Source organism: Pipra filicauda, unplaced genomic scaffold (assembly GCF_003945595.2).
Source record: "Pipra filicauda isolate LSUMZ 115617 unplaced genomic scaffold, ASM394559v2 scaffold1_size10287979_pilon, whole genome shotgun sequence".
Lineage (NCBI taxonomy): Eukaryota > Metazoa > Chordata > Aves > Passeriformes > Pipridae > Pipra > Pipra filicauda.
Window position 1 is genome coordinate 2,026,317 of NW_024104310.1, and position 27,356 is coordinate 2,053,672.

The window sequence follows — 27,356 nt, forward strand, 5'->3', positions numbered from 1 at the left end:
CATAATTTATCACGTGAGTGTCATCATTGTGGTATATATATATTTATATATATATGGGTGTGCTTGTATATGCACATGCATATACATGTACCTATGAGAGCCCTGTAAAAGTTTTCACGTACATGTTTTCATTAACTTGGAAATATAGGTTATCCTTTAAGAGTGGAGATGCAGAGCTTTATTGATTGCTTCTGTGAAAGGAAACAGGAATGCTTTTCTCTGTATATAATCACAAAGTAACATGCAAACGAGTTTCTGTGACTGGATAGCCGCTGAGGCAGCATGTCTAAGCTTGCAAGAGAATGAACTTCACTGGAGAGAATGTAGCCAGATTTGTATCTGCAGCGAGTCACTTCAGAAGCTTGTCCTGGCTTGATTGAAAATTGCTCCCCCCGTTAGGTGGGTGGAGGCTTTTCTTTGCTGTTCAGTTTCTGTTTTCACCCATCTCATGCTGCTTACTCACCAGCTGAACCCTGATGAGGTCCTGTAAAGGGGAGAAGTCCTAAGCAATCGTATGTAAAAAATAAAAGGATAGAGAGGAGATGCTGTTACTAGCATAATGAGAAAACTTATGGCACTCTTACTGTCAAAGTCTATTTTAATGTTGTTTATAAAATTAAATCAGATTTTATGATCAGATCAGAAACCAATATTGTATAGAAGAGAAAAACAATTCCCCCTGTGTTTATCTTATGGCTTTTTAAAATCTCTGTGTATATCAAAACACTGCCATAAGTTTGGGCTAGTCAGGAAGTTTATCTTTAAATTTACAATATATTTATGTTGTATTTAAAAGGTGAAAAACTTATCTCAAGTGTCGTTTAGCATAAATTGATGCTAAACATGAATTTGAAGCCAAAAAAAGTCACCTACATATTTTATCACCAATCAAATTTTTAATACAAATTACATACTTGAGCAGCTTCATTCATCCAGCTGAAGTAATTTCAGATGACCTTTTTCTCAGCAGCTTCTGTCTGAACAGAATACTGTTCTGCTGTTAATTGTTTTGGACATAGTGTGTGAAAAATCTTAAGGGAGTTGAATTTTGTTGTTCAGGGTTCACAGTACATAATTTTGCTTGCATGTTTACTGCTGGCCTGTCAAAGTATATGAAGGAATAAATTTCTCCCACAGATCAACTAATCATGAAAATAGTGTTGAGGTGTTTGATTGACATAGTGAGGCTGTTAATTTAGAGAATATCAAGATCAAATGGAAGCTATTGCAATTAGGAAGTGATTGTGTTCTCAGTTGAAATTTTTTAATGCTGCATTTTTGATTTTTGGGCATTTTTTTGCCATCTCATGGGTGTATTAAGGAATTTCAGGGATTTATTACATTTAAATACTTAATTTTCAACACAATTTCATTACAAATTTTATTAAATTGATTGAGGAGAGTCACAGTATGCAAACTGTTTCTGTACTCTAAAGGGCTTTGGGGAACAAAGGATTTGGTCATTTTGAGGTTTTGGTTGTTGTTTGCTTTTTTGTTTTGGTTTGGTTTTTTGTTGTTGTTTGTTTTTGTTGGGTTGATTTTGGTTGGATTTTGTTTTTACAACTTCAGTTCAAAATATTATGGTAGCAGGATAAAATCTGCCCACTCATTTCTCTGTGAATGGCTCCTTTTTGACATGCTTGGAGGTTCTTTATCAATGTGTGGTCCTGTTCCAAGGTTTGTATGTATGAAACTGTGTTCAATATATCATTTATAATAGGACCTTCTTTGATACCATGGTGTGGTGCAAATGTTAGAGTTGGTACCTCCATATCCATAATTCTTGACTGTTAATAGTTTATTTTGTCTTGAAAACCATGTTTTTCACTTTTTTCCTCTCTATTGCTTTCTCTTTCTAAAATCTGTATTCAAGCATATGATACTGAGAGATGATACCCAGATTTCTCATGTCCCTAAAATTGCAGACACAGGTATGGTGGTGAAGCAAGCTTGCTTATTCAAGAAAATCTGTGGATACCCCATGAAGTCCCTAAAGAAATTTAACCATGGCCCAGTAATGGCAGTTTTCTTCCTCAGATGAGTTGAGCAATTTTCTCATTCCATCGATACTTGTGCTCCAGTGCTGAGGCTGCTGTTTCTCATTTTTTCGTAAGCATGATCTACTCACTCATGTGCAACTGCTAAGGAGTAGTTTGCTCCAGGTTTTGGCCTCAAGTTTCACCTGTGCACTCAAGTGTCTGTAGCCTGATATTGACTTATTTCCTTATTCAAGATTGCAGGAAACAAGAAAGCACAAGCCTCGCATTAAAAACAGTGCTGAGCTGATAATGCAGCTCTTTGGTCTTGCTGAAGAGAAGTAGGGTAGAGGCCATTAGCCAAGTCCTTGGGGGTGCTCGTGAGCTGTTCATTCCAGTTGCCCCCTTAACATATAGAAGTGCACCCAACAGGCTGTGCAGGGAAGCAGTTTTGTTCTCTGCCCTGGAAGGGAGATTGCTTTACCTGAAGTTTTGGCAGATTTTTTTGAAAATTAGAAAATATTGGAGAAGGAGGGCAATTGATTCTAGTTTATGTTAACGGTAGTAAAGAAAAATTCAGTAAGCATATCTGCTTCCTTGGATTAGCCATACATCCTACCTTGGATTTATCTCTCTTTTGGCTTGCAAGCTTTTATTCCTACCACTATTTATTAAGAATATGAAAGTAATCGGTGTTACAGAAACTAAAAAGTAATGTGTGTCTGTCTCAGATTGTTTTATTCTGCAGCCACTTGACAAAAGATGAATTCAAATGTATGCTGGAGCTAGTGCTTCTGTGAGCCAAGCAGGAAAATTACGGTTGTAATTTTCCCCAAATTTGGGAAACATCTTTTAGATCCAGTATTTTTCAATGGGCACAGTACACCTTTCCCTTCCTGACAGCTAGCACTGATCATGCTCTTTTGTGTGGCCAAAAGATGTGTTTGAATAATGAGATTCATAAGCAAGCCAGCTGTGGCAGTTGCATAGGGGGTGTAAGTTTTTGGTTGGTTTTGGTGGGTTTTTTTGGGGAGGGGTTTGTTTTTGTTTGTTTTTTTTTAAATTGATGAACCCTTATGCTTTGTTATAAACAAGAGGGTTTTAGTGCAAAGGGAAGGGCTGGTGAACACATTAAGGTTCATGCTTTTAACAAAATGGGAAAAGATCCTGTTTTTCTTCCCTTGGCTGTTACGGCTCTCTCAGCAGTCTGATTGCCTTCCCATGTGACATTTTCACACTGCATTTCTAGGTCAATGGTGACACAACTAGCATGCTTGTGCCCAAATTGATCATCTCAGTCTGCTGTACTCCACATGGCTTTCACATCTATCTTTGCCATAGTCTGTGTTTGGATTTCAGAAGAGCCTGTCAGCTTTGCATTTCCTCAAGTCTTAAGAAACAGGCACGGCTCAGCAGGCGAATGTTAACTTCTCATACGTCTTCTCACTCATATGAGTGAGCTTTGCAAATAGATCAGTGACGTGGGAAAAGTCAGTATAAAATCAGTGTCAGTAAGGGAGGTGACATGCTTGCTAAGATTATGAAAATTTCGTCGGGTTAATTCTTCCAGAGAACTGCCAGTGTGGGACAGGAGCGTGCACCTCCTGGTGGATGTTCTCTTAGTCTTTCTCCTTCATGTGGATGAGAAAAAACCAGGACAATTGGGTTCATGAGCATCATTTTGCAGAGAGTTGCCTTTAAGGGCATGACTTTTTTCTTTAATTGATAAAGTTCTAACCAAAAGTGGTTCTCTGTTATAACTGAAGAGAGTCAGAGACAAGTGGATAGTGTCTACTGTCTACAGGCTGGTGAACAGCCTGTGTCTTCTGTTCCTACTTTTTCCAGCAGTCTCTTGTGCATGAGCACTGCTTCTAAGGGCATGACCACTTTCATTCCTTGCTGTTGTGTCCATGCTGCTGCCCCACGAGTGTCACTGCTGTGGGGACACTGCAAGGCCCCTGCTCCCAGCCTGCTGGCACCCTGAGTGCAGCAGGAGGTGATGTGAGAGGCTGGTCACCTCCGCTTGCACAGCTTTTGGAGGCATGGAAGGGTGTCACTGCAGATCTCCTTGCTGGGGGCTGTGGCAGGCCTGGGACTATAATTCCAGGTACTTAAAACCTGGGATTGTCTCAGCCCAGCTAAAACTGTGTGTGGAGGGCACCAAAGTTCCAATGAGGTGGGTAAGAGGACAGAGGTGAAGGGCAGAGTTGGGAAAGACAGAAAAATTAGTGTCAGAGCTGGATTTGATTGTAATCCTGGCAATAGCAGAAATGTGCTGTTGCAGATCTCAGCTGTGTAATTTTCTGTTTTTCCTAACACAGCTAGTTTTAAACAATGAATAATTTCTGAATTTAATCTTCTTGCACTTAGTTTCTCCTATGACTGCAAAACTCCATAGATGGTGATGATATTTTAAAAATTCTGTCGGTTTGCAAGTAAGAAAATATTTCTGATACAGCTCTCTTATGGCTAATGAAATAGCAGCTTACGTGTGAGCTGGTATTGATGGCAGATTCAGTAATGACATGTGATTCAATTACTTTACTAGAGAGAGAAGCACTTAGACACAAATGTAAGATATTTCTGAAGCCAGGCGTCTGCTGGAGGTGATTGAAAATACACTATTTCTGCACATTTCTTCACATAATTACTGTGGAAAATATTGTGGCACTGCAGTTAAAAGCAGAGAGTTTTTAATGCTAATAGCTGTAGAGGGAAGAGAATTCCCAAGGAGAAATGCTGTTCTATAATCCCATGCTAATCTCCCCAACAGAAAGCAGAAGAAGAGGAGCTTGTCCTCACACCTGATGGCACCAGGGAATTCCTGACATTTGAAGTACCACTGAATGACTCTGGATCAGCTGGTCTTGGTGTGAGTGTCAAAGGTAACCGGTCAAAAGAAAACCACGCCGATTTAGGAATCTTCGTCAAGTCCATTATTAATGGTGGAGCAGCATCTAAGGTAAGAGGGAACATCTGTGTACTTTGGTCGTCCTCAGTTTTCTGAGGCTGTTTTGAAAGTAACCATAGATTGAAGAAGAGTGAGATTGCTCTATAACTAGCTTTCTCCAGTTATACCATCAGAGGTAACATTCAGATTTATACTCACGTGTTTGCACCTCCCAAGATCTAAACAGCCCTAACGGATTCTCAGGAAGGAATGAGCCGTCTCTGGTACAGTTCAATTAGTATACTGTTTGAGCAAACAGGTTATGATAATAGCTTGCAGTTCAAATCTATAATTGGAATAGACATTTCTTACAGTGGCTGCAATGGAAGCTATTATTCCAGTGTTCATTTACCCATAAACTCTTAGGACTAGGCATAGTTGGTTGATTATTTTTCTTTTGTTTTTTTCCTCTCTTCAGCAGACTAAGTTTCTTTTGTGTTGGTTTCATGTAACCGTCTATAATTTTTCCTTTTCCAGGATGGCAGGCTTCGAGTGAATGATCAACTCATAGCAGTTAATGGAGAATCATTATTAGGCAAAACAAATCAAGATGCTATGGAAACCTTAAGGAGGTCCATGTCCACTGAAGGAAACAAACGAGGAATGATTCAGCTTATTGTGGCGAGGCGAATAAGTAAATGCAATGAGGTAATAAGCTTTTGATGTCGGGACTGGGAGTTTTCACTTCTATGTTATTTGTGTTTACAGGAGATGTCATGTTTCCTCTGAGACTTCAAAAATAATATTTGAGAATTTAAAGAGAGTTAGAAAATGATCTGACTTCAGTGTTAGGCATGCTAACGTTATTACTGATCAATAAAGTTTTTCTTTTGAGTATTTTTGTCAATGAGAAACAGGAAACACTGAATAAAACTATATTGATTTTGTAATTGGATCCTACTGTTAACGTTATTTTTTCTTTGAAGTTTTTTATGTAGGTCTATTAAATCTTTCATTTATAGACTTTGTGTTAACTGATTTGTTTCTTTGTCACTTTCAGGATTTTTTATTAAGCGTAGAGCTCTTATTATATTATATATATTATTATATTTTATCTAAGTGATTAAACGTTTCATGTAAATATTCTGCAAAACTTGTTACAAATAATTCTGTCATTTTGAATTTTAACTATGTTGTGTCTTGGCCTTAGTTGCAGGTAAGTATAAAATAGTGAATTCAGGGTGAAGTGGTGATTCTTTTTCTGATTATTTGCAACTGCTGTCTTCTCTGGAGAAATGTGAATGTGTTGATGTTTTGAAACTTATTCATGATTTCTAATAGTTTAACTTTTATTTTATGTAAATAGTGCTATTCAGTGGGAATATGTGGACATATGATATTGAGAAGTACTGCAGATGCTGTGGAGGACTGAATTAGGCTTCAAAATGATTTTAACAAGTTGGACAAATGCACTGAGTTAAATAGGGTACGGTTGAATGGCGGGTCAGAGAAGCATCTGCTCTTAAGACATCTAAAAGCCAATTCTTTCATTCTTGTTAACACCAGTAAGGTCTTATTGACAACATTGTTTCTTAATCATCGTGCTTCAAAAATGATGTGCACAAATTGGTTTGGTATTGCTGCTTCTGCCTGGGGGAAAAAATAGTTTGTTTTTTAATGCATAAAACTGATCTTTAAAAATTTCAGTCCTCAATGTATTATAAAATCATGTTTGAAAAAGACACTAACCTCTCTAAAAGTATTAAGTACCTCTTCATTAACTGCTTATACACAGCTTTTATAAACATACATATATTTACATGTACACACTGCTAGAAAGCCAGCTTGGATGCACATGGTTTCTCACTTGGTGTTGAAGGAATTCTGGTCTTTTTGTATGTGGTGATGTCCTGTTCTAGCCCTAACAGAACTTGAACTTTAGACTGTCATTTAGACACTGTTCCTTATTTCTACCCAATTTCAGATGCATTTTATATGTAACTACATAAAAAGGGTGAAATATTTTAGACTATTTCTCTGTTTAGTATAATTTTTTCTAAAGGGATGTAGAAGATGTTTCCTTTTCTTCTGGTGAAAGTCTTCTAGATTGAATTTATCAAGACAGTGTTTGTAAACGTGATGGAGAAAATCCAGTAGTGATGAAGCAAAGACATTTCTCCTTAAATCTGATAGAATTTTTATTCACTTAAGTTGAGAACAGTTTGGTGCCCTATATCTGCTTGACATTTAGTATGATTTATTTTGCAAAAACCATGTGCCAAAAACAGCACAGCAAAGTCTGCAGTATATGTGCTCCAAGATGAAAGAACTGATTTTGGAACCAGATTTAGATACCCTGAAATGTATCTGCACAAGGGCAGGACAGGGAGCTCTGTCTGGGCCTCCTTTACAGTTTTTTGTGCATTTTCCCAACTCCTTCAGAAACTGGTGAGATGAGCCATAATGATTAGGGAAAGCCATGATATGCCATTATTGCTCTAGTGATCATCTTTACAAAATAACTTTGGTAAGTAATTTTTCTCAGGAATTGTTGCTTTCATCACACTCATCCAAAGGAAATACGATGTCGATACTGTTTGCATATTTTAATGTGATGAAAGGACTTACTAAAGCTGTTTACCTGCTGATGTGGCAGTATTCAAGAAGCCGCTTTTCTGAAAGTCTTGCAATGCCCAGACTTGAACGAAAGGAAAAGAGGGAATGTTTTTCTTGGCATTTTGCAATTAAACGCCAGTTCCTCCTTCAAGAACGTGACAGATTTAAACTTTAGATATTATTCTGCTGATCTAATACTGATAAGCTGTGATCATGTTATTCCTGTATCTTGGATGAACACCATATATGAGTATGTTATTCAGTCAGCTTAGTCCCTGAGTAATGGCTGTGTGGACTGAGACCTGGAGAGCAGCGCTGTGCACGTGAGGATCACAGTGACATTCACTTTCCCATGGAGTGGCAGACGCTGGCCATGTCTGGCAACCTTGGCTATATTATGCTTAATTCAGCAACACAGATTACTTAGACACGCTAGTACACAAGTTGTCCCCTTAGAACATTCCTGTAGCTGCCACCAGCAAAGATTTTTAGTATTAGAACACAAAAGAAATTACATTTGACTGGCGGCAAATTTAGAAGCTCACAGATTAGAAGCAAAAGCATAAGAAGAATAAATCCTATCTTAATAACTTTTTTACCACCATAGAACAGAATCGTTTATATTGGAAAAGACCTTTGAGATCATTTACTCCAACTATTAACACAGCACTGTCAAGTCCACCACTAAACTATGTCCTTAAGTACCACATCTACACATCTGTTGAAGACCTGCAGGGTCAACCACAGGACTCAACCACTTCCCTGGGCAGCCTGTTCCAAAGGTTGACCACACTTTCCATGAAGAAATTTTTCCTAATATCCAATCTAAACATCTTCTGGCATAACTTGAGGCCGTTTCCTCTTGTCCTATCACTTGTTACTTGGGAGAAGAGACTGACCCCCATCTGTCTACAACATCCTTTCAGGCAGTTGTAGAGAGTGATAAGGTCTCTTCTCAGACTTCTCTTTTCTCCAGGCTAAAAAACTCCTCAGAAATGCGGATTTGCTGGTTTTATTAAAGACAAAAAGAAACGTTTACCTTTTGAGTAAGTATTTCCTCGGTGTTTTCTATGCTTTTCTCTTTTCATTCTCCAAAGGAGTCACCATAAAATAACAGCAGCAACAAAAAAGGTCCCGTTCAGCTGATGTCTTTCCTTTGTTGATTCGGTGTTGTATGTGCACATTTTATGGACAAAAATAGAGCTTTTTCTCTTGTTAGTCTGGCCAAACCATAGCTAAGTGGAACTGGCTCAGTTCTATTCCCTTGTGTGCATCACCACCAGCAGTTTTCATTCTGCTCTATCCCAGTGCATGGTCAGTCCTGTGCCACAGTTCAAGCTCAGGCTTGGCTCCCTGGGATTCCCAGCCCATGCCATGGAGCAGATGCAAGTGTCTTGAAAGGGAAATCTGTACACGGGGTGATAATACCAATGTAAAAAGCAATTATGCTAAACATCTGGATGATAAAAACAGTTGTTATCTAAATGATTAAAAAAAATAACAGCAAAAAGAACAAAAAGAAAAACAAAGCCTTCTTTTTTCTTGGCTTCAAGTCCCATAGTTGTTTTGCATTTGCAAAGTGAAACTGGCTTCTTTTGCCATAGACAAGCTCTACAGTCTGCTTTTTTCTTCAGTTAAACTGAGTTTGAATTGGATTTTAAGAAAGTTAGTGGTATGGATACATTTCTTTTGTTTTTAATATTAATTTTCATAATCAGCCCTAAGAATTGCAGGGGAGGGAGAATTCATTTAACAGCACAGTTCTGCAGATTGTCATTTTTGGTGTTCCAATTGAGACTAGGATTTTCATGCACTTTTTGTATTTTGGCTGCTGTCCTGGAAGAGAGGGACAGCTCAACCCCTGTTGTCCTGGGTTTAGAGAGGCAGGCGGAGTTGCTTCTGATCTGCTGCAGAGGAGCTGTCTCTTTGTCAGAAAGCTTTCTTTGGCTTCTTGAACATGAAACTGTTTCAAAACTTTGTGAATTGACCCCTGATACTCCATGCCAGCATTTTTCTTAAAACAGCTTCACAAGTTCTCATGTTGTAGACTAAACCTCCACAACAATTATAGTAACAATAAAATGTACATTAGCACCCTAAGAGTATTATCTTGTCTTCAGAGAGGCAGGGAAGAGATCATTTATATCATCAGCACTTCCATAACTGTAAATTCTAAAGAGACCACAAACTTCCCAGAAGGTAAAGAGAGTTTTATGCTGTTGTGGTTTTGCTGAACTGAAGATTTGCCTGTAGGAAGAATTTTCACTGACTCACCAGGAGATAGCGTGTAATCCATCCAGGTTTTCAAGTGAATTATCTTGTAGTAAATATTGATATAAGCATGGAGTGAGTGGTAGTTATGAATGAACTCCAAGCCAAAGCTGTGTATCTGAGTTTTTCTCCTGTTTGCAATATGTCTATACAGAGTATGGCAATATAGTTAATTCTGTAAGCTGTACTACTACAAACCTTCCAAAACTTTGTTTAATATCTCAGCCACTCCAGACAAAATCACACAGTTGTTAGATTAGTGTAACAAAAACAGTTGATCTCAGATTTGGCTAAATCTAATGTTCCCTTGCCCCCCTTTCAAAAAAGTTAAATATACTGTTCTATTCTATGTTTTCAGCTTTCAGCCTTGCATGTTGACTTGACAACTTTCCTTATAAGCACAGAGAGAATCCTTAAGATACATTTTTCAAAGCTGGTCAAACAGTGGAAAAAAAAGGGAGAAAATAATATTGATGATGCTTATATGCAGGCAGTATTTAACATCTCAGTTTTCAGAAGAGATGACCATCAGCTTTTTAGATCTTTTACTCAGGGTTGACATTTTTTAAATTGCTCAGATTTAAGGAGAAACACTGGAGCTGCTTGTTCTGTGTTCTGTTAATTAGTGATATTATTATGATTAGCCTGTATGGGCAAACAGCTGCCGGCTGTACCGCCACAATGCGTTCACAGCACTCAGGCACGGCTGTCAGGCAGATCTGTGCAGCTGGTGGCTATGTGCTGATTCAAGAAAATAAAGGTAATTGTTACTTTTGGAATCCTGTGCTTTTCAGTCCTACAACCTGGACAGCTTAGAGGCACAGATTGCTGGTCTGCACTCTGTTCATGTCACATCCAGGCAGCACTTGTCTGCCATTAAGAGAGAGAGCATCATCATTTTCCTCAAAATGAGAAATTTCAAGGGTTTTTCTTGTCTCTCTCTCTTTTTTTTTTTTTTGACAGAATGAATGTCTTGCCAACCCTTCCTGAAATGAAGGTTTGCAAATAATTTGCAGATCCCCAGATTTCTTTATGTATGCCTGTTCATCTTTTGCTCCAGTTGAAAATGAGCAAACCAATAAACAGAGAAATAGTCGTGATTCTAGTCCATATAAGGACCTCATCAACTGTTTAGATAAATTGACTGGTAGACAGATCAATGAGAGAGACTTCGCAAATCAGTGGTTTCATTATAAAACAAACAAGCAAGCATTGTTCTTTTTTCCCCAGCATGTGTGGAAGTATAAGATATTCAGCATCATTTTTCCCTGCATGCATTACCTAGTTACCGACTTTGAAATTTATATGAAAGGTTTGTCTTTTTCTTTCTCACTAGATTAGTCTTGTGCCGACCTTTTAGAATTTAACTATCAGAGTCTTTAGCATCTTCTCCAAACACAGTGATTTTACTGTTTACTCTCATCTTCAAGTCATTGATAAAGCTGTTTATCAGCTTAAGCTGTTCCCAGCTCAGATTCCCGGGGGAATCTACAACTCTTCTCCATCCCGAAGATCAAACTTTGTGTCCAATCCTTTAGCCAGTTTTCAACCCAGAAAATGAAAACTTCGTCCAGTCCCATGAAAACTTAGTTTTTCTAATGCCTTTGATATGAACCCTTAATATAGACTTTTAAAAAATGCAAATTTATTATGTCCATTTCATTGCCCGAAAGTTCAGAGAGTCAGGATTTCCCCATGGACTTCTGCTTTCTCTGTGGATCCATGTCTGTTGCGCTGATCTTACTCTTTGTTGTAGATGCCACCATTTCATTTGGAAGGAGATCAGATGCCTGGTCTATAGTTCCTAAGATCCCCTCTAGATATCCAGGCAGCCACCAGTCTGTGGCACCATGGCCATTCGTCAGAGTATGCTGAACATTTTGGCCAGCCAGTTGTGCAGCTTCGCGTTTGAGTTTCTTCAGAGCCTGTGGGAGAATGCCATCCAACCTGGGTGATGTGTAAACTTTTCACCTGCCCATTTAGTCTAATGTAGTTTCATCTGGCTGATCTCACTCCTCTCCTTATTTGCTGCAAGAATGGGATCAGGTGTGGAAATCTCCCCAGTATCTTTAGCAGTAAAGAATAAGGCACAGAAATCATTGAACCTTCCTACTGCAGACTTGTCCCTTGGTGCTCCTTTCACTTTTTCTGTCAAGGGGTCCATCTGAGTACCTTCTTATGTCTGATGTCCTGGGTGAACATTTTACCTTCAGTGTGAGCATCTTCTGAAGGATGCTGCTTAAATCTCGCCTTAGTTGTTAAGAAAATGTGTACATGGATTTCTATTTCATAGTATTTTGTGTCTTCTGTTCCACCCTTCTGTCTGTACCCATTTATTTTGACTTACCTTTTTCCCCTTTATCTGTTTTCTGTCCTTGTATCAACTCACAAGCTCCATCTTGACCCAGATTCCTCCCAGTAACCTACCACTAACTACATTTTGCAAAGTTGTGGGAGCTTTGTCATACCACTCTGAAAGCATTTTTTTGTCTTCTGCTTGCTTTTTAACATTGCCAGAACAAGAATGCAGTATTTCTTATAAACACTGTACTAAATTTACATATGCCAGTGCAGGATTGTCCATGTAAGTCAAACCTGACCCTTTTACTGACTATTTACCTACATTTTAGCATCTGGCAAAGCCTGTCCCTCAAGCAGCATCCCAACGTGGGTGGTAACAAAGAAAACAGTATTTAATATTGGTAGTATTATTTTAAAAGTATCTCTGTTTTAAAAGGAAGGTGAAACATTTTGGACATCTTAACCACAGTACACAGGTAAGAAAGGAAAAAAAGAAAACCTGGAAAATAATTCTGTGTGGCGGAAAGAGCTTCAGTACCCTAGATGCAGTGTAATATGTAGCAAATTTGTATACTGGCGTCTTTAAAAACCGTAATGCTTGCATGCCTCTATTTGGATAATTTACTTTCTGAAGGAAAAAGGGAGTCTGATTCTTGTTTCTTTGAAAAAAAAAAGTTTGTTTATGTTTTGAATATTTTGGCAGTCTTCTTGTGCATAAACTTTTTTTCATATTTATGTGCGTAATTTCAGATAGGATGGATGGTAGTGTTTAAGTAAAAAGGAATGCATTATTTCTCCTTTTATCATCTAGATAAACAGCAGCTGGGCTAGTTAGTACAGACAGTGCTTTAGCAAACAGCTGGTTCTTATCTGAATGACAAAGGGCCAGGGTAGAGACCCTTTTTCTTTAAAAAAAATAAAATCTTGTTTCTATTTTTATTTTAAGAGAATGGAGAGAAAAGGAGCTACAGGGAATCTGTAGCATGAGAGGTTTTATTGCATTTTTTGGAATATGATAATTTATTATAGATCAGTGCTAGGATCCAGAGAGAGAACTCTCTCTTTTCAGTCTAGACAGAAGAAGGGTCAGGGGGCTCTTACCAGTCAGTGTCTATTAATACCTGATGGGCGTAAGAAGAAAGACCGATCCAGATTCTTCTCAGGGCTGCCCAGTGCCATGACAAGAAGCAACAGGAACAAATAGAAATACAGGAAATTTCTATATACATAAGAAAAGAATTTTCTTCTTAGATGTGAAACACTGGCACAGCTTGCCCTTGCTGACCTTGCTTTGAGCAAGAGTTTGGACTAGATAATCTCCAGTGGTTTTGTCCAACCTCAGTTGGTCTCTGACTCTGAACTGTCACACCAAGGAGTGTTCCAGCTAGGGGCAGCTATTGATGGAAGGCAGTTGCTGCCTGGATTTCTTTTATTGCTAAGCCCTTAACGAAGTCAGGAATTTGTACACCTTTGTTTATATTACCTACTCTTTTATCAGTTAATCATATTAAATTATACCTGATAGCACTGAGACTGCCTAAGAGAAGGAACTAAAATGTGTAATTCAAGCTCTTTACTAGAAATGCATCAGGAAGAACAAGTCTATTTGAACTGCAATGTTGCTTTGGATGTTGGTCTCTTTGTCTTGCCCACAACACAGTTTCCAAATTCTATGTTTTTTTTCTTACACAAACTTTCTGTTAACAAGGTAAGGAAAAGACTTTTTTTTTTTTAATGAAAGCCAGTTGTGCAATTTTTGTTATTTTATAAAAGGCATGTAACTTCAGTAAAATATTTGTGTAGTTGACTGTTGATTCCTTTGCTTAAACCATCTTTTGAGATGCTAATTTGAAATGGAAAAAGTTTTCCCCATGGAAATTTTAAAATATGTGATCCATTTCACAAAACATGACCATCTAAAGACAACACTCGTTCTGTTTCTTTTATCTACCCTGTACTTTATTACCAGGAGTGAATTTCTATGTATTTCTCTGATTCAGAGTGATCTTCTTATCAGTATCTTTCTGAAAATCTCCTGAGATCTTTCCACAAATGAGTTTGAAAGTTGATGGGTTGTCACATAAAGGACTGTGCGATATGGCTCACTAGAAGCTGGACACTTTTTACATAAAGTCATCAATATAGCACTGGGAAAATAAATCCCAAAGCACTTTGATAGTTTCACACCTTATTTAAAGGCAGTGAAATAAAGGTTAGTTCATAATTTAATACCTGTATCATGGAAGTTTAAGCTCTCATGCAGTTTAATGTTGCTATGCTCTTTTTTCTTAGTGTGTTTCAGAATTTAACATTTCTCTTCAACTTTGCCTTAGATTCCTTTATAACAGAGGCTACAAATATTGTTTAATTTACTTTTCAGTAAAGCTGTCAGTTGTAATCTGCAATTTAAAAAAACTAATAGAACAAATCCTCATTTCACAATTTAAACCTTATTGAGTCTAATTCACTTGCACTGCAAGTTTATTATTCTCCTGCAGCTTGACGTGCCTCCAATTGTAATTGTGTTGACCCTCTGATGCTGTAAATCTCCCCAGTGCTTATCAAACTGGGAGAGATAAGTCTACAATTTGGAACTTCATTAAATATCTCATTTATATTAAACAGATGATGGCTTTGAAACAGAAATAATAATTTTTACAGAGTCTGCGACCTCCCAGTCGCGGTCTCCTCGACTGTAACGTGGCGTTCCGCAAACCTCCACCCCTCCGCGTACCGGGCGTCACGCCAGCGCCCGGATGTCACAAGTCGTCAGTCCATCAGGCTGAATTCAAAGCCTTTGCTGTGGAGGCTGTAGCCGAATGCTTTGTAGCCCTTGAAGCAGATTTTTTAAAGTTTTTCATAGCATACATTTCTTAGTCATCTGGGAATTGCGGGTGGACTGATTAATAATGGGCAGCTGTTTCAAGAAGGAAAAAAAAACAACCAACAAACATGTTGCTTGTTACTGTAATTCCTAAAACTATGAACTACTCCTCTCGTGCTCATTTGGAGACTAGTACTTGGAATAAAAATTCCCAGTGGCTTCAAATAGTTTGCAATGTGCTCAGTTTCTTGCAGTGTCTGGTCCCCACTGTATTTCAATACATATGAAATAAATGCCATGGGATTTGTGTTAGGACATTGATTTCAAAATTTAACTATGTGCTTCAATATGTGTGTTGGTGGGAAGAGCTAATGCTTTGATGTGTGAGTTCATATTACTTTCCTGCAAAATACATGTATTTTTATATTTGCTTATTTTTTATATCGCTGAATTCAGTTCACAATATTTAGGTGAATTGGTTTAATGGTCTTGGCGAAGCACCTTGGTAGCATTACTGAGAGCCCAGCAGGCTGCTGGAGCCCTGGTGAACCAAGAGCTTTAGGGGCAGGAAGGCTGCATGGTGTGAGGACTGGGCCACAGCATGGGGAGTCTCTTGTCTCTGCAGGGAGCAACTGGGTCCTGGCAGACTGGGCATCCACACTGACCTGTGAGTGCACAGGTGCTTGTTCTCCTTATTCCCAGGAGCTGCCTGTGCCTGATGGGGTGGCTATACCCAGCTAGATGATATCAAATTGTTTTCTTTGCCTCACATGGGTGCTGCTTTCCTCTGAACTCTCATTCTCTGGGGCTCTCTAAGGAAAACTTGACTTTTTCTTCTGTTTTTGAAACATCTGAGAGGTATATGTAGGAAGACGGGATGACCAGCTTCAGCAAGCAAAGGCTGAGCTGGGAAGTCACTCAGGGAAGTCTTCTGAAGGAGAACAGGTGGGGTAGGCAGGTGGCTGTACATACAGCGTTCTTCCCTGTGCACGTGGCCAAGCAGCCCATCTCCATTCCTTCTTCTACCACATACCTCACTTGTCTTGTGATGCCCTGGAGAGTCTGGCTGCAGTTGTGGTGGGCAGGGATCTGACAGTTCCAGAGGTTTGAGGACTAGGGTGGAGGGCACCCCAGCTTGCCATGTCTACTCTTTGGATGCTGCAGTCAGGGATCAGGGAAACATCCAAGCTGAATGAAGCACGTGAGATGTCTACTCTGCAGGCACGAAGGACAGAGCAAAGAATTCAAGTAGAAAAACAAAGGTTGCAGTGAAGTCTGACAACTTTTTGTTTTTCTTTCCCTCCTAACTACAAAACTTTGAGTGTTTCTGCATTGGTTACTAATATGAGTGGTGGGGTTTCCTAGGGTTTCCATGATGATTGCATTTGAAAGTGAGCTGCATCTCTTTGGCACCAGCAGCCCAATTCCAAATAGGAGTTCCTGTTCCATGCTTCTGACAGGAACCTTGATGCGTCCAGCTGTCAAGAGTGGGGAAAGTGGCTCAGCTGTCTGCTGATGGTATTGAAAACAGCCCAAACTGTCTGTTTAAGAAATTGTCCAGCCAAAATAAAATGGTTTTTTTTCACCAATTTTCTGCTGAAGGATTTGAAATTTGACAGGGCACCATGGGGGGTGCAATGTAAAGGGGTTAGAAACTTGGTCATTAAGCAGAGCTGTCATTGCAAATTATCTTTGTCTGGGGTGAGAAGTTCTACCTCATTTGGTGCTCAGACAGGTCTAGCCCTTAGGCAGTTTGTTACAGTTCCCCCATGTGGCTAAGTGGACCCCGGGTGCTAATTTTTCCCTCTCTGTGCAGTTGGAATCACCTGGGAGCCCCTCCGGGCCAGAGCTGCCCATAGAGACTCTGCTGGATGACCGGGAGCGGAGGATTTCCCACTCCCTCTACGGCGGGATCGAGGGTCTCAGCGAATCGCCCACAAAGAACGTGGCATTGAGTAGGATAATGGGTGAGTCAAAGCAGCTCTGCTAAGCAGGGCATGTTTTTATTCCTCTCTGTGATTCATTGAAGGGAAATTAATGCATTATGTGGGAATCAGGGAACACGTAGGTTGCAATGACCAACTTAAAACATACCTTCAAATTGTTCCACTCAAGCCTTCTGGATAGTTAATGTGAGAAAGAAAGTGGAATTCTAAAGTGAGTTTCATATCCTGTGGCAGGTGATAGAACGAATAGCAGTAGTATTTAACATGGTTTTTCAGTGTCTGCTTTGGGACAATAAATTATTGGTTGGCCTAGGCTCCTTGTTGAGTCTTCAGTCGCATTGAAGTCAGTGACTCATGGGAATTTATAGTTTTTTTCCAGCATTTCTTCTCCTCTGTTTCAGTCCTACTAAAATACAAAAATAAATAAGGCAAACCTGCATCCATTTATGCTTATTAGGGCATTTCATTAATTTGTTTGAATTTTTGCTTTGCAGGACACCAATTTTAAAGCCTCATAACTAATTTTAAGCATCCCTTGTGTAGATACTGTGCCATACCATCTGCGTGGTCGCAGTGGATAATGAGGTTATTAGCGGTTGCTCTGCAGCAATTCAACTTCCGATATACAGAGCTAGGTAATAAAGACTTGCCTTGCCACGGGAGTGGCTGGGTTTACTGACTAGGATGGGATTAGTTTGAAAGGATTTTCAAATTTAAACACAAGAAGCGGTTTGATGAGAATAGCACCTGACAGAAGACGCAGCGATTGCTTGCTTGAGTTGCAAGTTTTAAACAGAAGATATGGCCATTAAATCTGAGAGTTTTCTTAGTGTCTTACATACACAGAATATATTAGAAAATGCTGCTATAGACTTGATATGAAGCAAGGCTGAACTTAGTTTTTAATTGCTTTAGGTTGATTTTCAGACTCAGAAAATTTAAAGTCTACCACTTAGACTTTTTCCAGTCAACAGTTTGTGTGTATTATTTTTCACCCTGTTTTGGGGGTTCTTTTTTTTTTAATTTTTGTATTTTGGGGTTTACATTTTCTTTGTGGTAACAGAATAAGATTGCTGTTGAAGTCTCTGAAAATCCACAAGTTTGCTCTTTAGGTCTTCAGGTATTTATTTCATTAAGTGTTCTGTCCTTTTTTTTTTTTTTTTGTGTTTGGGCAACAATAATTGGAAACAAATATTCTGTTCTATTGCATTTTATTTTGTGCAGCTTGGAAGAAAAATTGTGTACATGAAAATCAAGGAAGCGTGAAACCTTGTCACCCAAAGTCATATGCTCTTAAAGAGAAACATTTAGAAAAAAACCTATTTATTTGTCAACAAATTTAAGGAGTGATAAAATAATTTGGAGTCTTTAGCACTACCATAGAAAGAACTAGTTCTTGTGTTGTCAAGGCTTTAGATAAAACATTTGTAAAGCGCTACCTTCTGCTTTTTCCATCAGTGCTGCAGCGGATTTACACACAGAGCTCATATAAGCATTAACAAGTTATCGCTTAAACACCTTGTCCATTGATGGGAGAAGAAACTCAGCGAGTCTGTGTGCATGTGTGTCAGCAATGCAGTTTACTTCCACATCAAAGGAACACAGAACTTGCCATGCCAAATCGAACTAGTAGTTCATCAGTCTGGTATCATCTCTTTAGCAGTAGCCAGTAACTGATGTTTCAACAAAAGAAAAAAAAGTCTTTCCAAAGCTTTTGAAATCCAATGCTTTTAGAATACCTCTGCACTGTGAACATAGGAGAAAAAAAATTCATCGTGCATTTTCTAAGTTTTTTATAACCTGAAGTTCAAGTTTTGATCTCCTGTGAATCATCATTTTTTTGTATTGTTTTCAGGAACCAGGAACTATGTAGAAAATTGGTTGGTTGCAACTTAAATCCGTTGATGCTTTAGTGGAAGCACATGGAAAATCAAATTGTGCTGAAACCCATAGTAAATGTGATCTAGTGCAGTGTAACTGAAAAGTAGTCTTGCCAGAACTAACTGGGCTTTTCCCTTCTGCAGCTTCACAGAGCTGTCATGTATAAATCCAGTTTTTAGGGAACTGTCAGTTTTCTAATAGACTAATTTTTCTGAATTAATCAGTGCCACTAAGTTAAAACTGCAGTGTTCACAACCTTTTGTGTTATTATTGCATGCAAGTTTTCTTGCAGTGCCATAAAGATGACAGAAAGCCTGTTGCAAGAGATAAGTTCAGTTGCTTGTTTCAGAATAGCTAACATTTGTAAGACCCAATCATTTGTTACGTAGTGGAATTCCTGTCCTTTTGGCATTGATAACAAGGTAAAACTCAGAACTTTTTTTATTTTCTTGAGAATGTTTATGTTACATGACTCTTCCAGAGTTTTTTTCCTCTCTTGAAAATTGGCCTAAAAGTGAGGATTACTCCTAAGAACAATCTGGCTGAGGAAGACAGGAGGTCTGTACCTTCCCATGCTAGCCCTGACCATGAAAACAAGCCAAAAAGGAGTGCTTTATGCAGTGCTGGTTCCCTTGAGTGCTCTCCCCATATCAAGAAGCCCTCTGACTTAAGGGCTCTCTGAATCATCTGATGTCTTTTTATTTACCCCTCAATGAGCTTAACTATGTAAACTTTTAGTACTCTCAGTACTTATTAGTGAGGAGGTCACAACTTGTTTCATGGGTGAAGCAGTAGGTCTTTCTGCTGCTTTTGCTATTAGATAAAATTGATGGATTTGAGTCCTTCCTATTCAGAAGCAATAATCTCAAAGTCTAGGAAATACCTGCTGTTTTTAGTCATTGCTTAAAGTTGGAAGGAAGCTTTTAAGAGAGTTTTGTTTCTTTTAAATACACTAATGTAATTTTCAGGAAAGGTGTTTAAGACAATTTCCTTACTCTTTCAGTCCATAACTGGCAGCAAGAACTGGTTGTCAGAGCCTTGGTGTGAGAGTAGGAATAAAATACCAATTTTACAACGTGATTTAAATTATGTAAAATAATGTTTGCTTACTGCAAAAAGACTATGTGAATCTTTTAATGTTTCTGATGATTCTCATGTTGATCTCCTTTTCTAGATGATTATTGCTATTATAGATTTTCTTACGCTTTTTCATTTTATAATATTTCTCTGAAAATTACTGATGGAGAAAAGATATAACTTTCTGTATTCAGGGAATAATGTTTTTGAGTTTGATGAGGCTTTTTTATTTATACAAATTAGATCTTTTAAGAATTAGATGACTGTAATAAACTCTTATGTTTGTTTATTTTAATATTTTCAGGTTACATACTGTTAGCACATTCAGAATAACAACTGTGTTATACTGGTTTGCTTGACTCTATAATTAAAAATTCAAGTCTCTTCTTTTGATACACCTTTCTTGTATATCATGCATTATGCTCGTGAATTTTGCAATACACAAACACATAGCTCCTGTCTATAATAAATTATTCTTATACAACAAACAGCTTAGTACAAAGTCCTCTTTCATCTCTTTCTTCTAGTTGCTTATATTTTTTTTATGAACGTGGTGGGTTTTGTTGCTAACGGTGACTAAACAGAAGTTAGTTATCAGGGGGTGCACAGAATAACAATTGCTTGCACTGAATCTACCTTTCATCCTGAAGGATCTCCCAGAAATTTGATGGTTCCTACACAACAGGAAATACTTTGTTCTCTACATAAATAATCGCTATGTTAAGGATAGAATCAGGGGGAAGCACTACTGACAAAAATTTAGTTAGAGTGTGTGTGTCATTGAAATGAAAATAATCCTTTACAATTAGAATGTAATTCCTTGGCCAGGAATCTCATCAGAATGCGATGCTCAGATACAACAGTTGACAGATCCAAGATCTGGATATAGTGGAAAAATTCTTGTCCTTAGACGTTCCCCAGGCATCTGTTGAACAATTGGTCTGAATCCCACAGTATCAAAACGCGCATGAGATATTCATAAAGGAATACTGGGTTTTGAACATATAGTGAGACTGTAGGCCATACTTTAAAAAGAAAGCAATAGCAAAACCACAGGGATCAAACCAGATACAGTTCATGGCAATGCAGTGGCAGTATGGGAGCCAAGTTATCTCAGCAAACCTATTAGCTAAACTTCAGAGAATTTCAAGATTTGAAAGGACCCGGAGCAGTTTAGTTCTTCTTGAATAGGCCTGCTGTTCATATTATGTACTGTGTATGCTCAGGGTTTTTTGGAGTGCTTTATATTGGTGGTTTAATTCAGGTCCAGACTATCTTCTGGTCTATTATAGGTATGTAATAGGTCTGAAGTGTTGCCGTTTGACATATTTTAACTTCCAAGGTAAAAATCCTTATGGACCTGGAGACCAGCCTTTTGCTACTGGAGCTCTGAGACTTCTTTTTTTGCACAGGCAGATGGGAACCCTTCTTACCCCATATTTTGGTGTGGTCTGCTATGCTTCTTTAGATTGGTAACTTGTCCAAGAAATTTGAACACTGTTGCCCTAAGATGAGACACACTTGAAAGGGAGAATGTTTTCCCTTGCTCAGTACACTGTCCAAAATACTTTATATTATTACAGATTACCTCACTGAAGTTGAATTAATATATGCAAAACTGGACTTGAAATGTATTCAGAGTCTAAATTTTATAGCACTTTTCTAGCCTGAGGGAAAATTATCATCTTGAAGAGGTTTGTAGACAGCTCGAGCAACGCCTTAGATTTGTAGATCAGTCAAATATACTGATGATTACTGGGTTTGAAGTTTCTTTGATATTTCCTTGTAACATTTCTCACAACACTCGCAGAGTTAATTCTCCAGGGGTATTTTCTGTCCACTTCAGCTGAGTTCTCTACAAAGGATGTATTGAGTCCATTGCTGAGGTTTGTCTAACCATCTGCTGGAGGTGAAGCCTTTCACCTGTTTTTAGCTTCATGTGCAATGAAAAGCATAGGCACGTCAGATGGGTTTTCTCCTAAATTCCAAAGCAACTATTAAAATGTCAGTCTTCACCCTTGTCAGAAATAAAGAAGGGTCGTGCAAAGTTAAAAATGTTACTGAATTACTGTAGCCTCTCAAATGGGAAGTTCAATCTGCCGAATGCCATAAGGTTATACCTTTTCACAACCAATTCTTTGGAGACGTTATTAACTACAGAGTTAACAGTCTTGTAGGCATTATGTTTGGAAAGAAGTACATTACCAGGCTAAACATTAACCTGTCCATCAAAGGAGCTATTACTGGGCAGAATCAGCTGTTATGCAAACTACATACTTTCATTTCAGTTTGACAATGATGAGACGTTCACTGTGCAGTACCTTTTTCTTCCAGCCACTTCTTCAGCCTTCTTTAATGATCTTTTTTGAAACAAATTTTCCCCTCTTTGGAAAACTGTGCAATATGTATTATCTAGTGCAGTGAGGATTTTAGTTAGCTCTTTAAACATAAAGTTTGTTTTTTTTCATTTGTTTTTTAATAATTGCATGCAAAGGTAGTGATGGTAACTGAAACCTTTCCAGAAAAGGAGAATAATTGTTTTCCCCTAATTTTACACAATTTTTCCATATCTATAGCAAAAGGAAAGGGTGGAAATAACTGATGTGTCCATAGAAACAATTTAGGTTATGGAAATAGAAGTTTTTCAATATATTACTCTGGTGCATCATAGTTTTAGAATAATTTACAGTTTATTGTCAGATTAATGGTTGATTAAGCTAGTGTGTTTCTCCTCATGAGATGTGACAATTTTACTAATTGTTTTAGTAAGATTATATAATCTTTTAACTTCTACTCAGAAATTAACTCAATGAAGTCTGACACTGAGCAAAGACTAACATAGAGTCTTTATTATGTCCCTTTCCTGTATGTGATGGTTCTAGTTTAAGCATTTTAGCGACAGTGTTAAAACTTGTTTGAATTTGGTGGTAATAGAATTTGGTAATTTTTTTCAAAATTTTGCATGTATTGACTTCCCAGCAGCAGTTGAACAGTTTCGAATTTCATGAGGGCAAGACCGACCAGGAGAAGTGATGAGCTTTGTTAATCCTTGTTGAACTCATTCTTTGTTTCTACCAAACGATGTGATGCAAGAGGAATTGCTGTCTTCTGGGGGAGTTGCTTTTCAGCAGTTCCTCAGGCAGGATCTGAGACAATGGGCACAGACAGAAACATGTGGGGTTCCCTCTGAACATAAGGAAAAAATTTTTTACTGTAAAGGGTGACCACGCACTGGCACAGAGTAGCCTGGGAGGCGGTGGAGGAGAAGTATTCAAAAGCAATTTGATTGGGGTCCTGGGACACTGGCTGTAGGTGTCTCTGCTTGAGCGGGAAGGGTTGAACCAGATGAGAGGTCCCTTCCAAATTTCAACCCTTCTGTGACACTATAGTCTTCTTCCAGTAGGCCACAGATACAACTGGTGTGCATTACTTTTCAGACCTCTGTATAGGAAGATAAGTATAAACTGAGACATAGTTAATTTTATTGTCTGCATTGTGTCACTCATTGGTTGCACTGCAGTTTGACATGACCTTTTGTCAGCTGTGATTATATATTTTTCAAGGCATTCTCTGCATTCTCTGCCAATATTTAGTTTTGGGGGTTTTTCTCCTTTTTTCTCAGGTAAATATCAACTGTCTCCAACAGTGAACATGCCTCAAGATGACACTGTCATTATTGAAGATGACAGGCTGTCGGTCCTTCCTCCTCATCTATCTGACCAGTCATCATCCAGCTCCCATGATGATGTTGGGTTTGGCACTGTTGATACTGGTGGATGGGCTAAAGCTGCAATTAATGAGTCAACAGACTGGTAAGAGCATGATTTGGTGGAAGGAAAAAAGAGACAGCTGTGATTGCATCCTTTCCTTTAGTTACATTTTTGGTTATCGCTAATATTAGGTTTTTTTCCTCACATTTGGATTTTACTATTTTCAAACTGGTAATTGTCCCTGCTTCAGGAAGGAAGTCTTCACAAATACTTCTGGTTGCAGTGTTGTGCTGTGTTAAAGCATATTTGTGGAAATGTTACTAAGACAAAATCAGTATATAGCTGTGTTAATTTGACAATTTAATATTGATTTAATTGCCAACTGAGCTAGCTTTTGTAAAAGAAACTGCAAAATTTAAACACTTGAGTTTAAACCTCACTGTAAATATTTCTAAGTCTATAAAACAAAAATTTATTTTTACATTGCATTATATCTCTAAGAGCTTTTCAATACTTCTGCATACTTCATTACTTTTCCTAATAATGTACAGTACTTTTAAAACCTGCTTAGAGGTCAAAGCAGGTCTTTGTTTTGCTTTAGTGTTAATGCTTGTGTAAAAAGAACTAGTTTTCTTCATTGTGTGTGAAGAAATGCTAGTCATATTGTTATATGATTTGCAAAGATTGTACTGTAATAGCTCTACATTTAAATATTTGGAAAGTAGTAAATGCACATTTAAAACTATGGATAGTAACTATATGTTTAATCCATAATAAAAATATTTTTTGTGAATCTTAGGTTAACTCTTCCATTACATTAATATATTTTAATAAAAGAGTCTTAATGAGAAATGCAATGAGCTCCATTATTTACTTGCTTAGGTTTCTGGCAAAGAAATACTGTTTATTGGTTAGTTAGTACAATTAATACAGATCTAAGATTTAATTTACAAGTCCTGTAATTATCTATATTAATAGCAAAATAAAAGCCCACCCCTGTACACTGCCACTTCTTGAAGCTAGATAATTACCACAAATGGTGTGAAGTATATGAATTTTCTTATTTTTCCTGTCTCTTGAGCCTGTTATGAGTATGTCAGCAATATCTTAATAAAACAGCAATAGCACCTGCCAGCTGATATGCACCTGTCAGCTGCTTCTTTACTTTATACTAGTTTATTTCATCTTATATCCAGGAATTGAGTTCCATATTTTAAGCACTGTTTTAATAATTGCATAAAAAGGTAATTCTTTCATCCTCATTTGCCTTTTTTTTTTTTTTTTTAATGTTCTTCTTGTGGACAAGTCATACCTGTAATTTGGGCCCATGAAAAGTCCATTTGTCTTTTGCAAAACCTTTTAGAACTGAGAATCTGAGACATTTAAATAGAACAGTACCAAAGCTTGCACGTAATAGCTTATTGCTGAGGGTGGGTTTTTTAGCCAAATATGAGCAAAAACCTATAACATAAAGTAAAAGTCCATTTGAAACGTGCAGATGCTTTTATATTGATTTCTGCAGTGTGTCTTGCTATTCATATACTTCTTTGTAAATGAAAGTAACAGTAAAGAAAATAGGGATTAGATATTGGGGAATTGATCATGCTCAAAAAACTTAAGCATGTCTATGAGAAACTGTAAAGGTCTTCAGATACAATGACACTTAGAAGAGTAGATCCGTGCCATACTTAACTATCTAATGTATTCTATCTGTAAAAAAAAAGTAAATAGCACTAGAATTAGAGTGTTGCATTAATTTCCTGTTGCTAATGGATGAAGGAAGACTTGTAAAATGAAGGTGCATTGTATGATTTTGCTGGAAGGCACAAAGGGTAAAACTAAGAATATGGATGAAGGGTTATCCAAACAAGAATGGCAGCTGTTCTGAATCACAGAAGAAAATGTAAGCTTTTCCAGCCTCACAATATCTCCCTAATCCTTGATGAAAATGTTATGAAAACAAAGGGGCAATAAGACAGGATTAATAAGTGGAATTTTAATAACATTGAGGGTCAGAAGACGGTTACATTCTTTTAAGGATCAGCTGTCATTCCAGAAATCTTATTTGTTAAGTGTGCTAGAATATAGTAAATTGCATTTGGCATTGCTTAATGACTTGCACTAAATTCACCTTCTGTCTTTTATTGATGTAGTTGAAAAATATTAAAATGAGGCATTTTAGGGGCATTAGTTCCTCCTCTGTGCTCATTGGCTTTTGCAGTTGTGACTCTTCATGGGGACTTTTGAATACTTTTAGACAATATACATGCATTCAGACTCCTATGATCTGCTTCTTCCTTAATTACTAAAACATGCTTATGGGTCATTAATAATAGAAGTAAAACAGGACATGAAAATTGATAACTCTGCATAGGGCTCAGATAAAGGTGCTAAGTAGCACCTTTAGTGTGCAGGATACTATGTAAACATGGAATAATAATTCCCCATGTAAGTGTGTGTGGAAGGGGAGGTATGAGAAGGGCAAATCAAGGAAGCAGAAAGTCCCTAAAGGTGGTGTCAGTGGCAATGCTGGAATCCAGTCTCCCACATTCCCAGTCACTGACGCTGTGTCCAGGCCCACTGCTCTCTCAGGGATCTGTGGTGTCCTTTTCAAGTTATATTTGACTTTGGAGTTTTAGTCTGTTCTTAGGACTTCAAGTTCAATATATATGTGTGTGGTGTGTTTACATGGAAATGATATTCAACTCTATTAGAAGCTTTATACAGGTGGATCAAAGCAAGCTCATATGAAAAAAAGAAGCATACAGCCAAGAGAAATAGTTTTAGAAATTCATCCTTTTTGAAGAAAGTGTCACAGGATACATTTTGTTTGGCTAGATGAAGCTGGTCATCTTTAACAAACGTGAACTCTGCTAATTCTCACTTAGTAAAACCACATTCTTCTGACCTTCAGAGACAGGACTGAGTAGCAGTGAGCCAGAAACTTCTGTGTGACCTTGGGAAAGTCAATTATAATCTGATTATGAAAGGTGTTGAAACCCTGTGAGTTCAGTTTGAGTCACTTTGGAGGACATTTCAGACTTAGGTTGTTCTTATTCAGCTATGTGTTGCATTGCTGTAAATGCTAGAATAGTATATTGGCCTTGACAATTTTATCTTTCTATGATGTGGAGATAATTTTTTCCCTATTTTGTGGGAGTGGATGCGAAGACTAAATAGTTATTTTTGAGTTTGGTCTCTGATTCATCAAAGCTTTTAAGCATATGCTTCAAAATGTTGCTAAATTGCGCAGACATCTCTGAAATAGTTGCAGTAATTAAATGTAAAACATTATGAACCTGAGCCAGAAACATTAAAGTCAAAATGCACTTGACATTGGCTTTATTCATATAAGCTCTGATCCTGCTCACACTGAAGTATTATGTGCTTGTCACATGCACATATATTATTATTTGTAAATCTGCCATTACTAGTCTGAATTTCTTCTCAGCTGCCTGGTAATGTGGATAGTGATTTTTGTCCTTTATTGTACTTCATGCCTTTGGACACTTTTTCTTACCTCTGTTTACTGTTGTGCCTAATACCCAGGTGTTTCTTGATCAAAGATGCTTTTGCAAATTATAGTACGTGGCCTACAAAAACATGCACATGTTACAGAATTTAAAACTGTAAGTTAGTTTCTGCAGAAATTCACTATTTGCCTGTTTCTCACTAGGAATGAGATGTATATTATACTTACCCCTTACAGTAAAACATGTATGCTGCCAAACAGTACGATGTGTGTACACAATATTTTGAATGGCATTTAGAGATCTGCTTAGAGATCTCAGTGACAAAATGCTTAGCTTTTTTGTATCTTAAAGTACAACAATCAAAGGGGGGATTTTGAGGGATCATTTTCTT

The 27,356-nt window shown here is 37.8% G+C and overlaps 1 protein-coding gene across 20 annotated transcripts in view; it reads left to right on the forward strand.

The window, feature by feature from the left end:
• Positions 1-27,356, forward strand: part of PARD3 (par-3 family cell polarity regulator) — a 452,171-nt gene that overhangs the window by 270,187 nt on the left and 154,628 nt on the right. For all 20 annotated transcript variants that reach the window (XM_039380698.1, XM_039380695.1, XM_039380704.1 and 17 more), the window contains 4 exons: positions 4,750-4,938; positions 5,404-5,574; positions 16,695-16,845; positions 23,405-23,594. In XM_039380698.1, the coding sequence (XP_039236632.1) occupies positions 4,750-4,938; positions 5,404-5,574; positions 16,695-16,845; positions 23,405-23,594 (701 nt within the window). The remainder of the gene's footprint in view (positions 1-4,749; positions 4,939-5,403; positions 5,575-16,694; positions 16,846-23,404; positions 23,595-27,356) is intronic.